Source organism: Oryctolagus cuniculus, chromosome 2 (assembly GCF_051225735.1).
Source record: "Oryctolagus cuniculus isolate XC-2025 breed Fujian yellow rabbit chromosome 2, ASM5122573v1, whole genome shotgun sequence".
Lineage (NCBI taxonomy): Eukaryota > Metazoa > Chordata > Mammalia > Lagomorpha > Leporidae > Oryctolagus > Oryctolagus cuniculus.
In genome coordinates, this window is record NC_142868.1 from 39616696 (window position 1) to 39631545 (window position 14850).

The 14850-nt window shown below is 39.1% G+C and overlaps 1 protein-coding gene across 8 annotated transcripts in view; it reads right to left on the reverse strand.

The window, feature by feature from the left end:
* GABRA2 (gamma-aminobutyric acid type A receptor subunit alpha2) overlaps positions 1–7086 on the reverse strand; it is a 140713-nt gene extending 133627 nt beyond the window's left edge. For 2 of the 8 annotated variants that reach the window (XR_011386860.2, XM_051831241.3), the window contains exons 1-3: positions 6429–6673; positions 5802–5874; positions 3254–3369 (exon numbers count right to left, since the gene is read on the reverse strand). Coding sequence is in view for 7 of the 8 variants with exons in the window: in XM_051831241.3 (XP_051687201.1) it covers positions 3254–3369; positions 5802–5874; positions 6429–6438 (199 nt within the window). In the remaining variant the exon portion in view is untranslated. The other 6 variants (XM_051831272.3, XM_051831283.3, XM_051831261.3 and 3 more) reach the window with 6 other exon arrangements.
* Between the last annotated feature and the right edge of the window lie 7764 nt (positions 7087–14850).

A 14850-nucleotide genomic window follows, 5' to 3' on the forward strand; every position in this document is an offset into this window, starting at 1 on the left:
CAGAGCTAAGATCATATCTAAATCTTCAGAATATAAACCTAGGCTCTGTTCACTAAGCCATAATGACCTCCTGTAGAACGATACTCAGCACAAAACCTTAACATTCCTAACTAAAAGGTCAGCTAGCATGAGTGGTCCCACTTTCCAGATGATTAATTGGTCATAGAAAAGTTAATCAAACAATCACATTTATTTTATGGCCACAATATGCAAATCAATATTTAGTCGTTGAAAGCACAGAAGATTTATGATACAATATCTTGCCTCAATGAGCTTACCATCTTATTAAGCTAACGAGAGACACATAAAAATGTAATAAATAACACAAGATGGCACATAATAAGTCCCAAATGAGATACAGAGCCAACAACTGCTAAAGAAATTCAACAGAGAGAAAACTGAATCTGGGTGTTTCCGTTTAGTTAAGAAAGCTTTTCACTATGGAGGACTGGTGTTAAGAGTATTTTTACTGGAAAATATGGCTTAGAACAGAAGAAAGGATGAGGAAAAACTCATTCCAGTCACAGAAGATAATGTAACCAAAGGTCAAGAGAGTAGATGGGAATAAATTACCCAGAGCAGATGGATAGATGTGTTTGAAGTACAGGATGGAGCAGAGGTGAGGCAAATACGAAAAGGAAATAGGAGAAGTAGAATGCAGAAAACCTTAATGTATGAGGAATCTAAGGGAAGTGGGCAGGAATTGGTAATTGTGCATGTTTTGTGTGCTTTTTGTCTTGTGATCTTCTCAAAACCCTCTAAGCTAAAAAAGTAGATCTATCATGTCCATCTGAAATGAAAGGAATCATAAATTATCTGTCACAGGCTGAGTTTTGTGTGCGTGGCTGGAGCAGAACTCCAGTCTAGATCTATTGGCGACCACGGCTTATGTTCCTGCCATGCCTCCTCACCATGGTCTGCCAAAGGCAGTGGGAAACCACTGAAGGCATCAGATCAACAAAACGGAGCAGCGTGTGAAAAGCTGTGTGAGACTAAAGGAAGATGAATCTTCTTGTGAGATATCAGCATATATTTACTATTAGAGGACCGGAAAGGAAGAAAAGAAGGTTAGAAAGACCATTTAGTATACTGCAATATCCCAAATAACAAAAATTAAGAATCTATGTTTGGCAGCCGGAGCAGAGGCATAGTGGGTAAGGCCACTGCCTGCAGTACTGGCATCCCATGTGGGCACCGGTTCCAGTCCCAGCTGCTCCACTTCGAATCCAGCTCTCTGCTATGGCCTGGGAAAGCAATAGAAAATGGCCCAAGTGCTTGGCTCCCTACACCTGCATGGGAGACCAGGAAGAAGGTCCTGGCTCCTGGCTTTGGATGGGCGCAGCTCTGGCCATTGCAGCCAACTGGGGAGTAAAACTGTGGATGAAAGACCTCTCTCTCTCTTTCTCTCTCTCTCTCTTTCTCTCTCTCTCTCTCTCTCTCTCTCTCTCTGCCTCTTCTTTTTTCTCTGTGTAACTCTGACTTTAAAATAAATAAATCAATAAATGCATGCATGTATGTATGGATGGATGGATGGATGGATGTTTGAATGTGAACAAGGGAAATAGAGTTTGTACAAGATACCGAAGAGTTCAATGGCAATATACAAATCCTGAAACAGGTAGTTTCCACTATATAATATCCCTAAAAATTCAAAGAAAACTAAATCCCAGGTCTAGGTTGAGTACTTAAAGATTTTTTGACAGCATGTAATTTACTTAAAATAATAAAATCTGTAGCCTTAGTGCAGTCTACCTCTATGATCACATTCATGAATTACAAGAGGCTTATGCCTGGCAAATTTCTCTCATATGAGTTTGACAATAGCTCATTGCCACACAGAAGCTAACAGGGTCAGCACAGCCTTTCGTTCTTGCTCACCAGACAAATAAAACTGATAAGATATGCTTTCCTTTTTATTCTTCCTCTTAGGAAGTAAGTGTATATTAAAAAACTGAATTCTCCCTTAGGGGCAAAACATGTCACAGCTGTGAACATAGTTCCACTTGAGACTTCTCTTGAAATGCAAGATACCATTCAGGATCAAAGCCAAAAAGTTAATAGTAATTAAATAGCATATTACCTAACATCAGGTTGGGTCTCTTCTTTTTTTCTTATCCTATGAACAATCCAAACCATGCAACTGCCAAAACTAACTATATAAAGTGAATTTTTATATTTTCTCAAAAGCATGATTTACATAAATATTTAGGCATTTAGTTAATATAAAACTTTTAAGAAAATTGATACTGAAAGTTCCCAAACCTGGAAATAACCAGGGTAATTGTATAAATCTTGATTAGTGTGAAATGTTCAAGTAATTTGCTTTGATTTTAAATTAACTGTTAAACTAAACATCTTAATAATTATGAAGCTATACATAGTAAATGATAACATGAACATTTAATAATTATTAAGATGCACAGTCACATATATTAAGTGTGAGTATGTGTGTGTGTACATGTAACCACGTTAGAATGGAAGAACACAATATTTTGACTAAGAATACTTTCAGGATTTATATATCTACCCTACATTCACCTACACTCCTGTATCATCTCCTTATACTAAATAACAATTAAAATATAACATATTAACCAAGCCTAACTTTTTAATCTTCACAGGTAAAATAGATTTATTTTCTGAGCTGAAGATTAATATTCAAAATTGAAATCAAACTCCGCCATCAACCGAGCATTTAGGCTTATACTCAACACATATCTAACATATCTTTGAAAGTTTCAAGAATGTCAACTTGCACTATATTTCAGAAATATCACATGCAGGTGTAAAAAGTATCATTATAAAAATCTTAAAAAAGTGTATTTATTGGATATACAGCATAGTATTCTTTCACTTGTTTATGTTCTTCATTTTTACATATTTGTAATGATATGAAACTAAGTATCTGTAAAATATAAAAATAACCAAAGATACTACACATGCATATCTGTTCAATAATGATATACTTTAACAGACTCTAGGTGTGAAAAAATTAGAAGAAATTAATTTGAAAATTACTCATGCAGAAAGTCTGGGCACCATATGACATTAGGCACTCTTTAAAGGTATGCTACATACATTATGTGTGTAGGAAAGGAATCACAGATATTTAATTCATATATATTTTTATTATCTATGATTTTAATACATACCAGTGTATTCATATGTAAAATCTATTAAAATAGAAATATGATCCTTAACTTTCAAAGCCATTATTTTTCACAAGTTTTAAAAAAAGAAAAACCATTTTTACCTCCCAGTCCTGGTCTAAGCCGATTATCATAACCATCCAGAAGTCTGTCTAGAATTCTTGTAAAGATGGTAATGTTATTTTTAGCTTCATCTTCTTGGATGTTTGCCAGCACCAACCTAAACAGATAATTTTACAAGCTGATATGTATAGATACGTATGTTTAGCAACTGCCAACACACTCTTCTTCCTTAATTCGAAATTTAGGGCTTTCTAAGCTATTAGTGCCATTGGGATTCCTCTTTATTTTTACACTTTTACAAATATCAGTATCTCTATGGGGAAGGTAAACATGCTGCTGACAATGGATATTAAACAGTAAATTATCACACGCTTGATGTTAAAACTATTTGATATTCTTTCCATTTAGCATTCTTCCTGGGCTGTTTTCCTAAAATCCAGTCCCTAGAATATATTGTGATTGTAGATTATCAAATGCAGACACTATGAAGAATGCTCTTTTTACAGTTAGAAAGATAGAATAATCAGACTTCTAAAATCATTCTTCAGCTTTTTGAATATTAATTGGAAGATTAATTGCCTCCTTGGAGAAACAAAATTTCTCCATCTCTTTCATAAATGTCTTTCCCTTGTCTTCCTCTCTTTTAAACAGAGAATATTTCCTTACTTTGGATCTACCTCCACCCAATGGCCAAGTGCAATATAGACATCAGGGAAACTCCACTGGCCTTGTGCCAGGCTGCACTGTAACCAGGAGGTGGAGGTGGGCTCTAAAAGCCCCAGCAACATGCACAGCTGCTAGAACCTTGGAGGCCAGTCCCTCCTCACTGGTCTCACAGAAGACTGAAAAGTGCCTACATAAAGATTAAAGGGCCAGCAGCTATTTCTTTTCTTTTTTCTTTTTTTTTTCCGCAAATAAATTTATCTAAAGAACAAATGGTTTTAAAACATTACCAGAAAAGCTTTACAAACAATAGTTTTTCTCCATTATTTCTCCATCAAAAAGCCTGCCAGAGAGCTGATTGATTCTGTGACATCCAGCAATTTGGTGCAGAAACAACTATCTAAACAGAATGTCCTTTTTCACTCCCTTTTTTCCCCCTCAGAATGATTCAGAGATTTAAATTACTGGCCCCAAAAAAAGAATCATTTATATAATAGAATAAAAATACTGGCATGAGCATTACTGGTCAAATATAGAACAGAAAACTAGTAGAGATAAATTGTTTAAGGACTGAGGATTTTCAATGATTATTGATTGGTCATAGGCAGATCAAAATCAATGACCATATGCAATCAGATTCTGATCAAGGTGTACTGTGTAAAAACCATTGACAGAGTCCATCGGTATTTAAAAATTACAAGACTTGTAGCTAAAAAGACTCACAATACATCAAAAATTGTAAACCAACTTCAAACAAATATTGCTTTTATAGCAGCATAAATAGTAAAACACTAAAATGAAGATTAACATTTAGAAATTACGTAAGTAAATTAGTTCATATCCTCCAGTATAGAAAGTTTCTACATTATCTACTTAAGCTAATTTAAAAACCTATCAGTAATATGGTAGTAATATTCTACAGAAATTTTCACTTAAAAGCACTTTTAATCACATTTCATATTTTCTTTCTAAAGTCAATATTCAGATGTTAAATGAGTAGATATTTTCTAATTAAACGTAACGCTTCATAAATAGATATCTTCTCAATTCTAGAAAAGATTTCTATACCTTGACCATTACTTGGACAGAACTCAGAAAAAAAAAAGGAATTAAACATGTAATAGAGAATTTTCAAAAGCAGATAGTTACAGGAGCACTTTACAAAAAGTTGTAATTTGAATTCTTTGGCAATTTGAAAATAGTGTTTTAAGGATATTAAGTAAAAGGTGCTCTCTGGTGATAAAAATCAGAAAAGCCTACATCTAAGATGAAGTTGTTGAAATCAAAAATTTCATTTTTGTACAGCACAGGCAAAAGAAAATAAATTACATATTTGAAATAAGTACATCTTATGACAGGAATCATTTGAGGATTAAAGGATCTTTAAATTAATAACATGAAAAGTTAATTAATAAATCAAGCTTTTGTTTAATTGTTTGACTGTGAAGTTGTATACTATCTCCACCTAGAGGTTGAGACTCACACATCATTTGGGTTTGCTATGTTGACTGAAGGAGGCAAGACCATTAAGAAAGAAAAGAAAAAATAAATAAATAAGTTATCATTCAGATTAGGATCTTTCTGTCTAGGTTGAAGGAAAACCTGGCTTCATTACTAAGTGTGGACGGTATTACAAGCAGTTATTACCATGTCAATTCCTTGTAAGAATGTGTCAAAGGCTATTATTTTCCTCAGTGAATCTTGTATACAAAATATTTCTGTTCACTTTTGTATATTTTCACTAAAAACAGAGAGCAGGGAACTTTCTATAGCGTCTGGCACTTTGTGGTTCACATTCCTGGTACAACCCCTTTTCATCAGAAATAAATCTTCAATTACTACCCCAGATTAACCCTTGCACTGATGGCACTCAGAGATGCACCTTTACCCTGAGTTTTAAGGAAGGAAATACAGTAACGGTCTCACCTGGTTGGGTCCCATATCAAGAGAACAAGCAGCAGCCACTGCATGTTGTAGATGTTCAATTTCGTCTTCATAGCTGCTCTTTGTAAAGCCAAGGAAAGGGAAGAAAAACAAAATACATTTAACATTTCCTTCAGTTTCAAAATAATGTCATTGAATTAGGAAATCGAAGTTAAAGCTTTGGGGATTACTTCAGGGGTAGGGTCTGATCAAAACGGGTTAGGATTTTTTTTTTTTTTTCTTTTTTGACATCAGGATAACCAGGTAATCACACTTCGCTCTGCCAGGAACTTCCCCCAGCCCCATGGTCAGCAAGCACCGTGTAGTGCACACATGGAATAATAATACCCCAGACTCCAAACTGAGAATTGGCTGGAGAATAGGGTCTGCTGGAAGGAAGAATGGAAGAGGGGAGGAGAGATGTGTACTTTATGCCCCAACCCCCTGAACCAAGACCACCCCCGCAACCACCGCGGGAGAAGCGAGGGGTAGCCAACCCACTTCTGCAATTATTTTCCTTTACAGTGAATGGTGATCTTCAGGTCTTCACTGCTTCACGCCCCTCTCCTAACATCCATGGAATGAAATCAAATAAAACAAAAGCCTCCCTGCTTGCCCATCCACGGGTACCCGAGTCCATGTCTTGGGGGCAGCCGGGTTCGGATCCCGAGCTGCGAAATGCCGCGTCTGACCGCGCTCGGGAAAGGCGAGCACCATGAGCCAAGGAGCGTGAGGCTTCGGGATCAAACCCCAGCCAGGCTGGCAGCAGCCAGCATAGTGTGCAAAGTTGAAGACCATAAAAGAGCCAACGGAACGCGCGGCCAGGCAGGCTCTCGCATCTCACTGTAGTTGCAAAGATGCTTCTGGAGAGTATGGAAATTATCTTTTGAAAGGGCTGGGGAGGAGGGAGGACTGGAGCACGGGGCATCCCGGAGTGGTGTGGGGGGCGAGGAGGCGTGCACGCGAGGCGGGCGGATGGGCAAAGGTCCCCGCGGGGAGCAACGTGGGCCACCCTACCTGAAACAGCCAGCGGAATGCGACGCTTTCCTCTCTTTGCCCTGATCTTTAGGAGATAGGAAACTTGAGAGAGAAAGGCGGGGAGCGGAGGCGGGCGGGGGTCTGGAGGTGGAGAAAGGGAGAAGAGACAGACAGACAGACAGACGCGGAGAGAGGCAGGCTGCTGCGGCCGAGCGAGCGGGCAGCGATGGTCTGCTCGGAGCGAGGAGCGGCGGCCGCGGCGCAAGGAGTAGAAGGAGGCGAAGGCGTCGGTAGTGGCGGTGACGGGCGGAGAAGGAGGAGGAGGAAGAGGAGGAGGGGGAAGCGACGGCAGGAGCTGGGGGTGGGGGCGCGGGCGGAGGCGCGGTGCGCGCCGGTGGCGGGCACGAGCCCCGCGCCTGGAGGAGGAGGAGGAGGAGCCAGGCCGCGAAGGAGGGCTAATGAGGTTCCCCGGAACGCAGGGACCCCCCCTCCCCCGCCCCACTCCGGGGGAACAGACCGCCGCCCTCCCGGCACCTGCAGCGGCGCAGCCCCGGGAGGCTTAGGGCGCCGGGGTGCGCCCCGAGCGCCGCTCCCCGCGCCCACGCGCGCCTGAAGAGCGGAGCTCAGGCGCTGCCGGGGGCTGCTCCCCGCGGCCGCCTGCCGGGGCTCCCGTGAGGCCCAGAGGTTCCTGGGGGGCCGCTAGTGGGTGTCGGCGCGAAGTCAGGAATGCAGGGAGTCTGTGAGGCCCTGGCTCCTCGAGGCTGCGTCCTGCCGCCAGTCCTCCGGCATCCCCAGGCTGGGAGCGACGTGGCTGCTGAGAAGTGAAGAGGTACCGCTCCCACTGGAGGGCCGGGGGGCTAATCACGTCTTTACTTAGTCATCAGCGTGTCCACGCAGGACCAAGTTAAAGGCGTGATGCGTGGAATCAGACAACAGGAAGTTTCTTTGATTTCCTGAGCCCTCGTGATGTATCACTGATTCCTCCACACCGTTGCAAGCAGGATCGGTTTCCCCTCAAAGCTCTGAGGGCTGGAGACTCCCCAAGAACTGGCCAGTAAAGTCCGTTTGCAGGTGATGCCCGCTGGGAAAGCTCCCTGTCACTTTCAAGCAATCCCTTTCCCCAGCCTCTGGCGTCGTCCCTACCAGGTGATCACACTCTATCTACTGCTCTAAAAAGTTTACTCGACCTGGAGCAAAAAAGGGACCTGCTGTGTTTGCTATCTCTGCAATTCACTCCCTGCGGGGAGTGTAGCAAGGTTGGAGGTCCTCCCCACCACCTCTGTCAGGCAAAAGGACTTATAATTCCAGCCCATTGTACACTTAGAGCATAGTGTGTTTGATCTCTCATTTCTTTCTGCTTTATCAGAGGTGATAAAAATCCAAGCCTGCAACTTGAACAATAAAAGAGACATTTTCCTTTTTGGTACTGCACACAGATAGAGTGTTGTGCACACTCTGCTATAGCAAAGCAGAACCACTGTTTACCTCTTGCTGAAGTTGTTACAAATGTTAAGACATTTTTACGGGGGGGGGGGTAAGCATACAGATATGTTTCTGTCGTTCTACATTCAGACTCAATATGTGCCAAACACTTCTGTGTTTATTAGTTATGCACTAAAAATTCAGATGTTTTTCCTAGATGGTGCAGTTTTTCATAAGAGACACTGCTGATCTACAATAAATTTTAGCTTTGCTTTGAGGATTATGTGAGCAGGGTGAAACCTTTATATTGTAGGTATTTCAAACCTCCCTTTTTAGCCTATTAACCATCACTTTCTGAATGAGCATTTAATATGCTACAACCTAAACAAACATTTGCTCTGTTGTTTAGCTGGCTCTGTGAAGAATGGAACACCACCCAGCTTTCTCCTCCATCATTAATATTCCTTTCCTGACTTGCCCATTGCAGAGTCTAATTGAAATTCACAAAGATAAAAGGCATGCCATTTAAAACCTTGCAACCAGGGATCTAAACGTCTTATACTTGGCATGAACACCTCACTTCCTACTGTATTTTCCTATTTTCTGTTCCCACGAGTCAATCTTCATTAGGATAACTATCATTTCATCATTTATATTACTACTAAATTGTTTGTATTTTGATAATGGAAGTTGAGCAATGCATGTTTTCTTCCCAGCCTTAATTGTTAATGCTCCAAAATTCATGCTAATTTTTCTTTCATGAATGCCACATATTTGCAAATCTCTGCACATATTATTCTCATACTCTTCACTATGGTTTTTCCCCTGAATTTTAATATCAAGTTATAGATTTTCTTTTTATTTGCTTTATTTAAAATTTTCTAGCAATTGGATTGATTTGCTTTTAAAAATCAGCTTTTCCTGTTAACATTCTTACTCAATTTGTAACCTCATTGATATAGAACCTGCTTATTTGGAACTTTACAAAGTTTAATTTGTTTTTGGATGATTTTCACCATTTTTGTTGTTGTTTTTAAGTGTATGTTGAAACAGTCCACACAATCTGATATACACCCACAGGAGAAAGACTCAGAATACAAACTGGATTTTTAAGAAATTCATTATAAAATCATGATTTTACTTCTTCTCTACATTATGTCTTGCAGTTGTATTGATGTTGAATAACTGTGATTTAAACTTCAAAGCACATTAAAGAAATGGAAACCAGAAAACCTGATTGCAGGCAGAGGACCTCTACTTTATAGCTGTATTTCCAGTGATGTTTCACTGTATTACTAGTCCAAATTGCTTTGAGAATTTTGGAGGATTGTCCAATTTCCCCAAAGATCAGACAAATCCAGGCTGGTTTTCTTTTCAGCTCTCTGTGATAGAGTGCAGGTTAACTGTCTGAGATTGCAGAGCAGAGCCAGCATGTGTGGATCGTGACTAAGCTCTTCCTACCCACCCTTTTTGGAGAGTGTTCTAAGGCAACCAACACTGGAGAAGAACTGGCAACTAATTGGTTGCCAGTAAATCCATTTCCATTCTGGCCTGGGCAGAGCCAAAGCTTCTGTTTTAATCTCTTTGAGTTATTCTCCCATAAATTAGATATGGGGGTCACTTATATAGTCCCTGTCCTCAACACCCATGCCCCTAAGGATATTTCCACCTAAAGACTGAGAATAAAGGAAAAACAAGTAACTGAGATATCTTGCCTTTGTCTTATTTTTTTTTCCTTGCTTGAAATACCACCAGAATGTAAACTTTTAAAATTTGTTACAAAAACTATACATGTTTTTGAACAGATAATTTGTAGATCTTATTTTGGAGCCCAATTTGGCACTGCTGTTCTGGATAACTACTATTCCTATATGCCATAAGGAGCTCTATCAATCTTTAAGCTTTATAATATGTGTGTATACACACATACAAATATATAGATATGCAGATCTGTGGATGGATGTATAGATAGATATATAGATAGATGATGAGCATCTAAACTAATAGAAATAGAAATGAAAATTCTATAAGAATAGCATTTAAACAACAAAACAACACAGCTCTACAAAACACAAAATTTAGTATTACTACTGCATGATTTGATCATGGTGGTTTTTATGTACTTCAGAGAGGCACATCAGAGTAACTTCACCAATTACAGTTATCTCACTACATTTAACACATTTTAGATGTCAGTGTGTGTTATGTAAAACAAATTCTTTTTTTTAACATTTTATTTATTTATTTGACAGGTAGAGTTACAGACAGTGAAAGAGAGAGAGAGGGAGAGAGAGAGAAAGAAAAAGGTCTCCAGTCCACTGGTTCACTCCCCAAATCGCCATAACAGCCAGAGCTGTGCTAATCTGAAGCCAGGAGCCAGGAGCCTCCTCCTGGTCTCCCATGCAGGTGCAGGGGCCCAAGCACTTGGGCCATCCTCCACTGCCCTCCCGGGCTACAGCAAAGAGCTGGTCCAGAAGAGGAGCAACCAGGCTAGAAACTTCACCCATATGGGATGCCGGCACCACAGGCAGAGGATTAACCTAGTGTACCACGGTGCCAGCCCCCTGTATAACAAATTTGTATACACTTTACATACATTCTTATTTGGTTCATTCATTCAAATGATTTTATGAGAAAATTAGAAACAGAAGTATAGACTACTCTGTGTTCACAGAACTGAATACTAGCTCATATGTTGCCTCCTGGATGCCTTAGCAATTTCAAAACAACTTGGAATATAAGTTTGTTCTCACATACACCCATCTGGCAAAAACCAGGCTTTGGTCAAGCTCCATTTTTCCTCTAAGTTAAATCTGGATGGATGGTTAGTTTGTAAAATGCTGAAAGAAGAAACAGATGGAAAGTGGGAGTTATTAGTCTTATAAACAAATAATTCCAAAACTACTCTCTTACATTAATGGATCATTAGAGCTAAATAGATCATGTATACTAGCTTGGATAAACTATGAACATTGCTTTCTTCCAATAGAGTTAGCAACTCTCTGTAAAGTAATTCTACAAATCCTTATCCAATTTGCAAATCGAATTTATCAAGTATTTGGGATACCCTGGCATTTCTGATATTGTAAAATCTGTTTATATCATCACACAAATAAACAGTAGGTTCCCTTTGTGAAATTGTAGGTAGAATTTGCCCTCAGGTTATTCAACAGCTCCATGAAGCAAAGATAAAACTCCAATAACTTGAACCCAAGCTCCCCACGTGAAAAAAATATACTGTGCACATTACAGAAAGATAAGCAGCTCCATTATCAGCATGTTTTGCCTGTGAGGCATGTTCTATAAATTATAACCATCATAATGAAAGTAATAAAAGTCCATCTACAAGGTCTTCATTTGTATAATTACTTAAAACCCATCCTAAATATTTTGTACTATTATTCACATGTGCCATGAGAAAGTTGAAGCATGAAAAAAATTAAGCTGGCTCTAAGTCTCACAGTGGTGGAGTCAGGAGTAGAACTCAAGCAATAGTCCCCAGAGTTTCCATTTTTAACTGCTATGCTATTTGTAAATCATCAAGAAAAAATATACAGAGGAAGCCAACTACAATAACAACCACAAAATTAAAGGTTAGAAGGAATCGAGTACCTAATTTCAGTCCATTTACAAACATCTCAGGTAGAATAGGATTGGACTCAACTGAAGGTTTATTTGGTTTCATTCTTTGTGGCATGAAAACTATTTCATCTTGAGAGGAAGAGAGGGTGTACATATTGAGAAGAAATAAATGAAAAATATGATCAAGCTATGGAGTATTTCATGGTCAGTCAGAAACATGAAAGAGAAAATATAAACCAATTATTTCTAAGAAAAAGTGAATAATGCCATGGCAAATTAATTATGGATATCAAATTATTTTAAATGTAGATGATTTCTCCTTGGTAAAGATGCTATTTGTCAGAGAGGCTTATTCATGGATGCTCAATAAGTAATTGCTGGTCTTTGTAGAGTTAAGCACTTTGGAATACAAATTGAGAGTCTTGTTTCCAGAATTGAAAATGGATTGACCTTAGGCAGTCTCAACTGTAATCTGTGCTAGTAACTCCCAAAGGTCTATCTCTTAATAACTCACTCTCCATCACTGCTTTGTATATACCTCCTTTCTTCAAAAGGTATCTTTTGTGGTGTTTTCTGTTATCTATCTTATCACCTTCCTTCACCAAAATTCTGAAAACTAGGATTCCTCCTAAACTCTTTTTTTTCTCAGCACCCCACCAGAACCATGTGAATGCATTTACTATTCCTGAGAAAATACCTCCTATCCATCCATTGTCCGATTGATTCTACTACCAACACCAAAGTCACCGTTGAGCGGTATCCTAGTAGCTAGTTTCTCCATCTCAGATCTTCTCCAGTTCAACTTCACAGAGCCAATAAAACCAATTTTAATGATGTTCCTCAATTTTTAAAAATAACTTTTGTTACTAATATAAGGTGTAACTCTTTTGCATATCACACCTAATGCCACCTCTTATCTCCATCTTCAACTCTGCTTTTCTCACACACGTGTGTGTGTGTGTGTGTGTGTACACAAACATTCCATACCTAGGATTCCTGTCTCAAGAATGTTATTCTCTATGTTCCCTACAAAACTCATCATATTCCTCTCAACAGCCAGTGAGTTCTAGCATTTGGATTCTCACTATCTCTTGCAATCAGAATGCAACTTTCCCTACAGCCACCTGGTGTACACTTGAAGATTTGGCTTCATGTGCTACTTTTTACTTTTGTAGATAAAATCGGCCATACTTTTCTTTGCACCACTGCTGAACTTAGCACAGGCATTTGATATTTTATCTAGAATGTTCAGTTGAACTTACCAACTCTTTAATCTCACTATATCAGACATTTTAGAGACATTGTAATCAAATTCCAAAACCTGCGGAACTTTATATAAGCAATACAAGAGTATTTTTCAAAGTTTTAGAGGCTGGGGTGCCCAAGTTCAAGACACTGGCAAGTTGCTTGACTGGTGAGAGCCCTCTTTCAGGCTCAGTGGTGGCACTTTTTAACTGCATCCTTACAATGAAAAAGAGTTAGAGTAAGCCCTCTGAACCTTTTATAAAAACTCTAACCCCATCCATTAAAGCTCTATTCTCATGACCTAACAACATTCAAAAAGACACACCTCCCAATATCTCTAGAATCTAGATTTCAACACATAAATTTTAATGATACATAAAGATTCAGATCATGCAATTCACTCTATTAGACTGCATTCTCTTTGAGGGCTGGAGTTTCAACCATTACCTTCCTCAGAGACAGACAGAACAAGGCACACGTTAGTGTAATTGTTTAGGTAATCCTTGAGGAATATATGAAATAATAAATCTGTCAATGATGGAACACTCCAATGAATGAATTGGAAAAGACTTAAGCAACTGTGTCTTCATCGTATTGTGGTTAAGAGCTTAGACTCTGGTTCTAATACTGAGTCTATGCAACTTTGGGCAAATTCCTTTGCCTCATCTTGTCTTAGTTTTCTTATTTGTTATACCATAAAAGTAACTGTAGCATTCACTTCATATGATCATTGTTGATGCATATGCACAGAACACCAGGACGGTCACTGTAGTGTTTGTTGACAGTTTGCCAGTGTTTGAAAGCTATTAGACCACTGTCTCTACATTCAGAAGATGAGATTTGGTGCACTCATAGCCCTTGGAATGCACTATTATCTTTCCCTATGTGTGTGTTCCAGTCCACTTCTCATTTATGACCAAGCTCCCACCTTCACAGAATAAACTGTCAGAGTCTTATATGAATGTCCATATATTCTTATGCTGCCTTGCTGCTTCTTTTTCTTGAATACATTGTTTCCTTCATTTTCTCATTTGTTCCTGCTTGTTTCTTTCTCCTCTCCTCCTATAATATACCATCCCCTCCCTTTTCTCCCAGCCAGGTCTTTATTTTATTTTTCTTAGTTCTCCTTCTTTCTTGTTAGAATTCATATGCAGCATAAGTCTACACATGCCTAAGCACTTGTCTTGTGTATGGAAGGGTGCATGTTATTGTGACTGCATATACATAAGAAAGTATCTGTTGAGACAACAAGGAAATGGCGTGCCTGGGCTATACATGCATGTGTATCCCTGCCCATGTGTCGCTGTGTGAACAGTGTTATTAAATTCAGTCAAGTGTTCATATCTACCCATTATATTAGTTGAATTGAAAAATCAAGCAAATTTCTCTGTATAATTAGCTACCAATTTAATTGAAATAAAATTTTAACATGTCTTTTGTTGAACTGATGTCTGTTCTACAGCATTCAGAGTCAAAGTCAATTGTCAACATACAGGCTTCCAGCTTCCCCCTCTTAGGCATAGCCTACAGTGAAATATGGTTAGAACTTGCCCTTCCTTTTTCTGTGACTTCCAAAGTATCCAGAACCTTCATGGAACTCAGTTGGAAGGGAAAAATAGGAGAACTCTCCAAATTAGGAATTAACAAACTACTCTTAAAGGATTTAGGAGGGGGGATGGGAGAAATTTTAAGAAAGTAATAACAGACATTAGTACTGTATGGAAAATATCAGCAGCAGCCTATGTGTATGAACAGTAAATTGTCCCCTACTCTCCTTAAAGTTAGAGGTATGAATGGGACTTATTGTAATGGTGAATGATAGCAA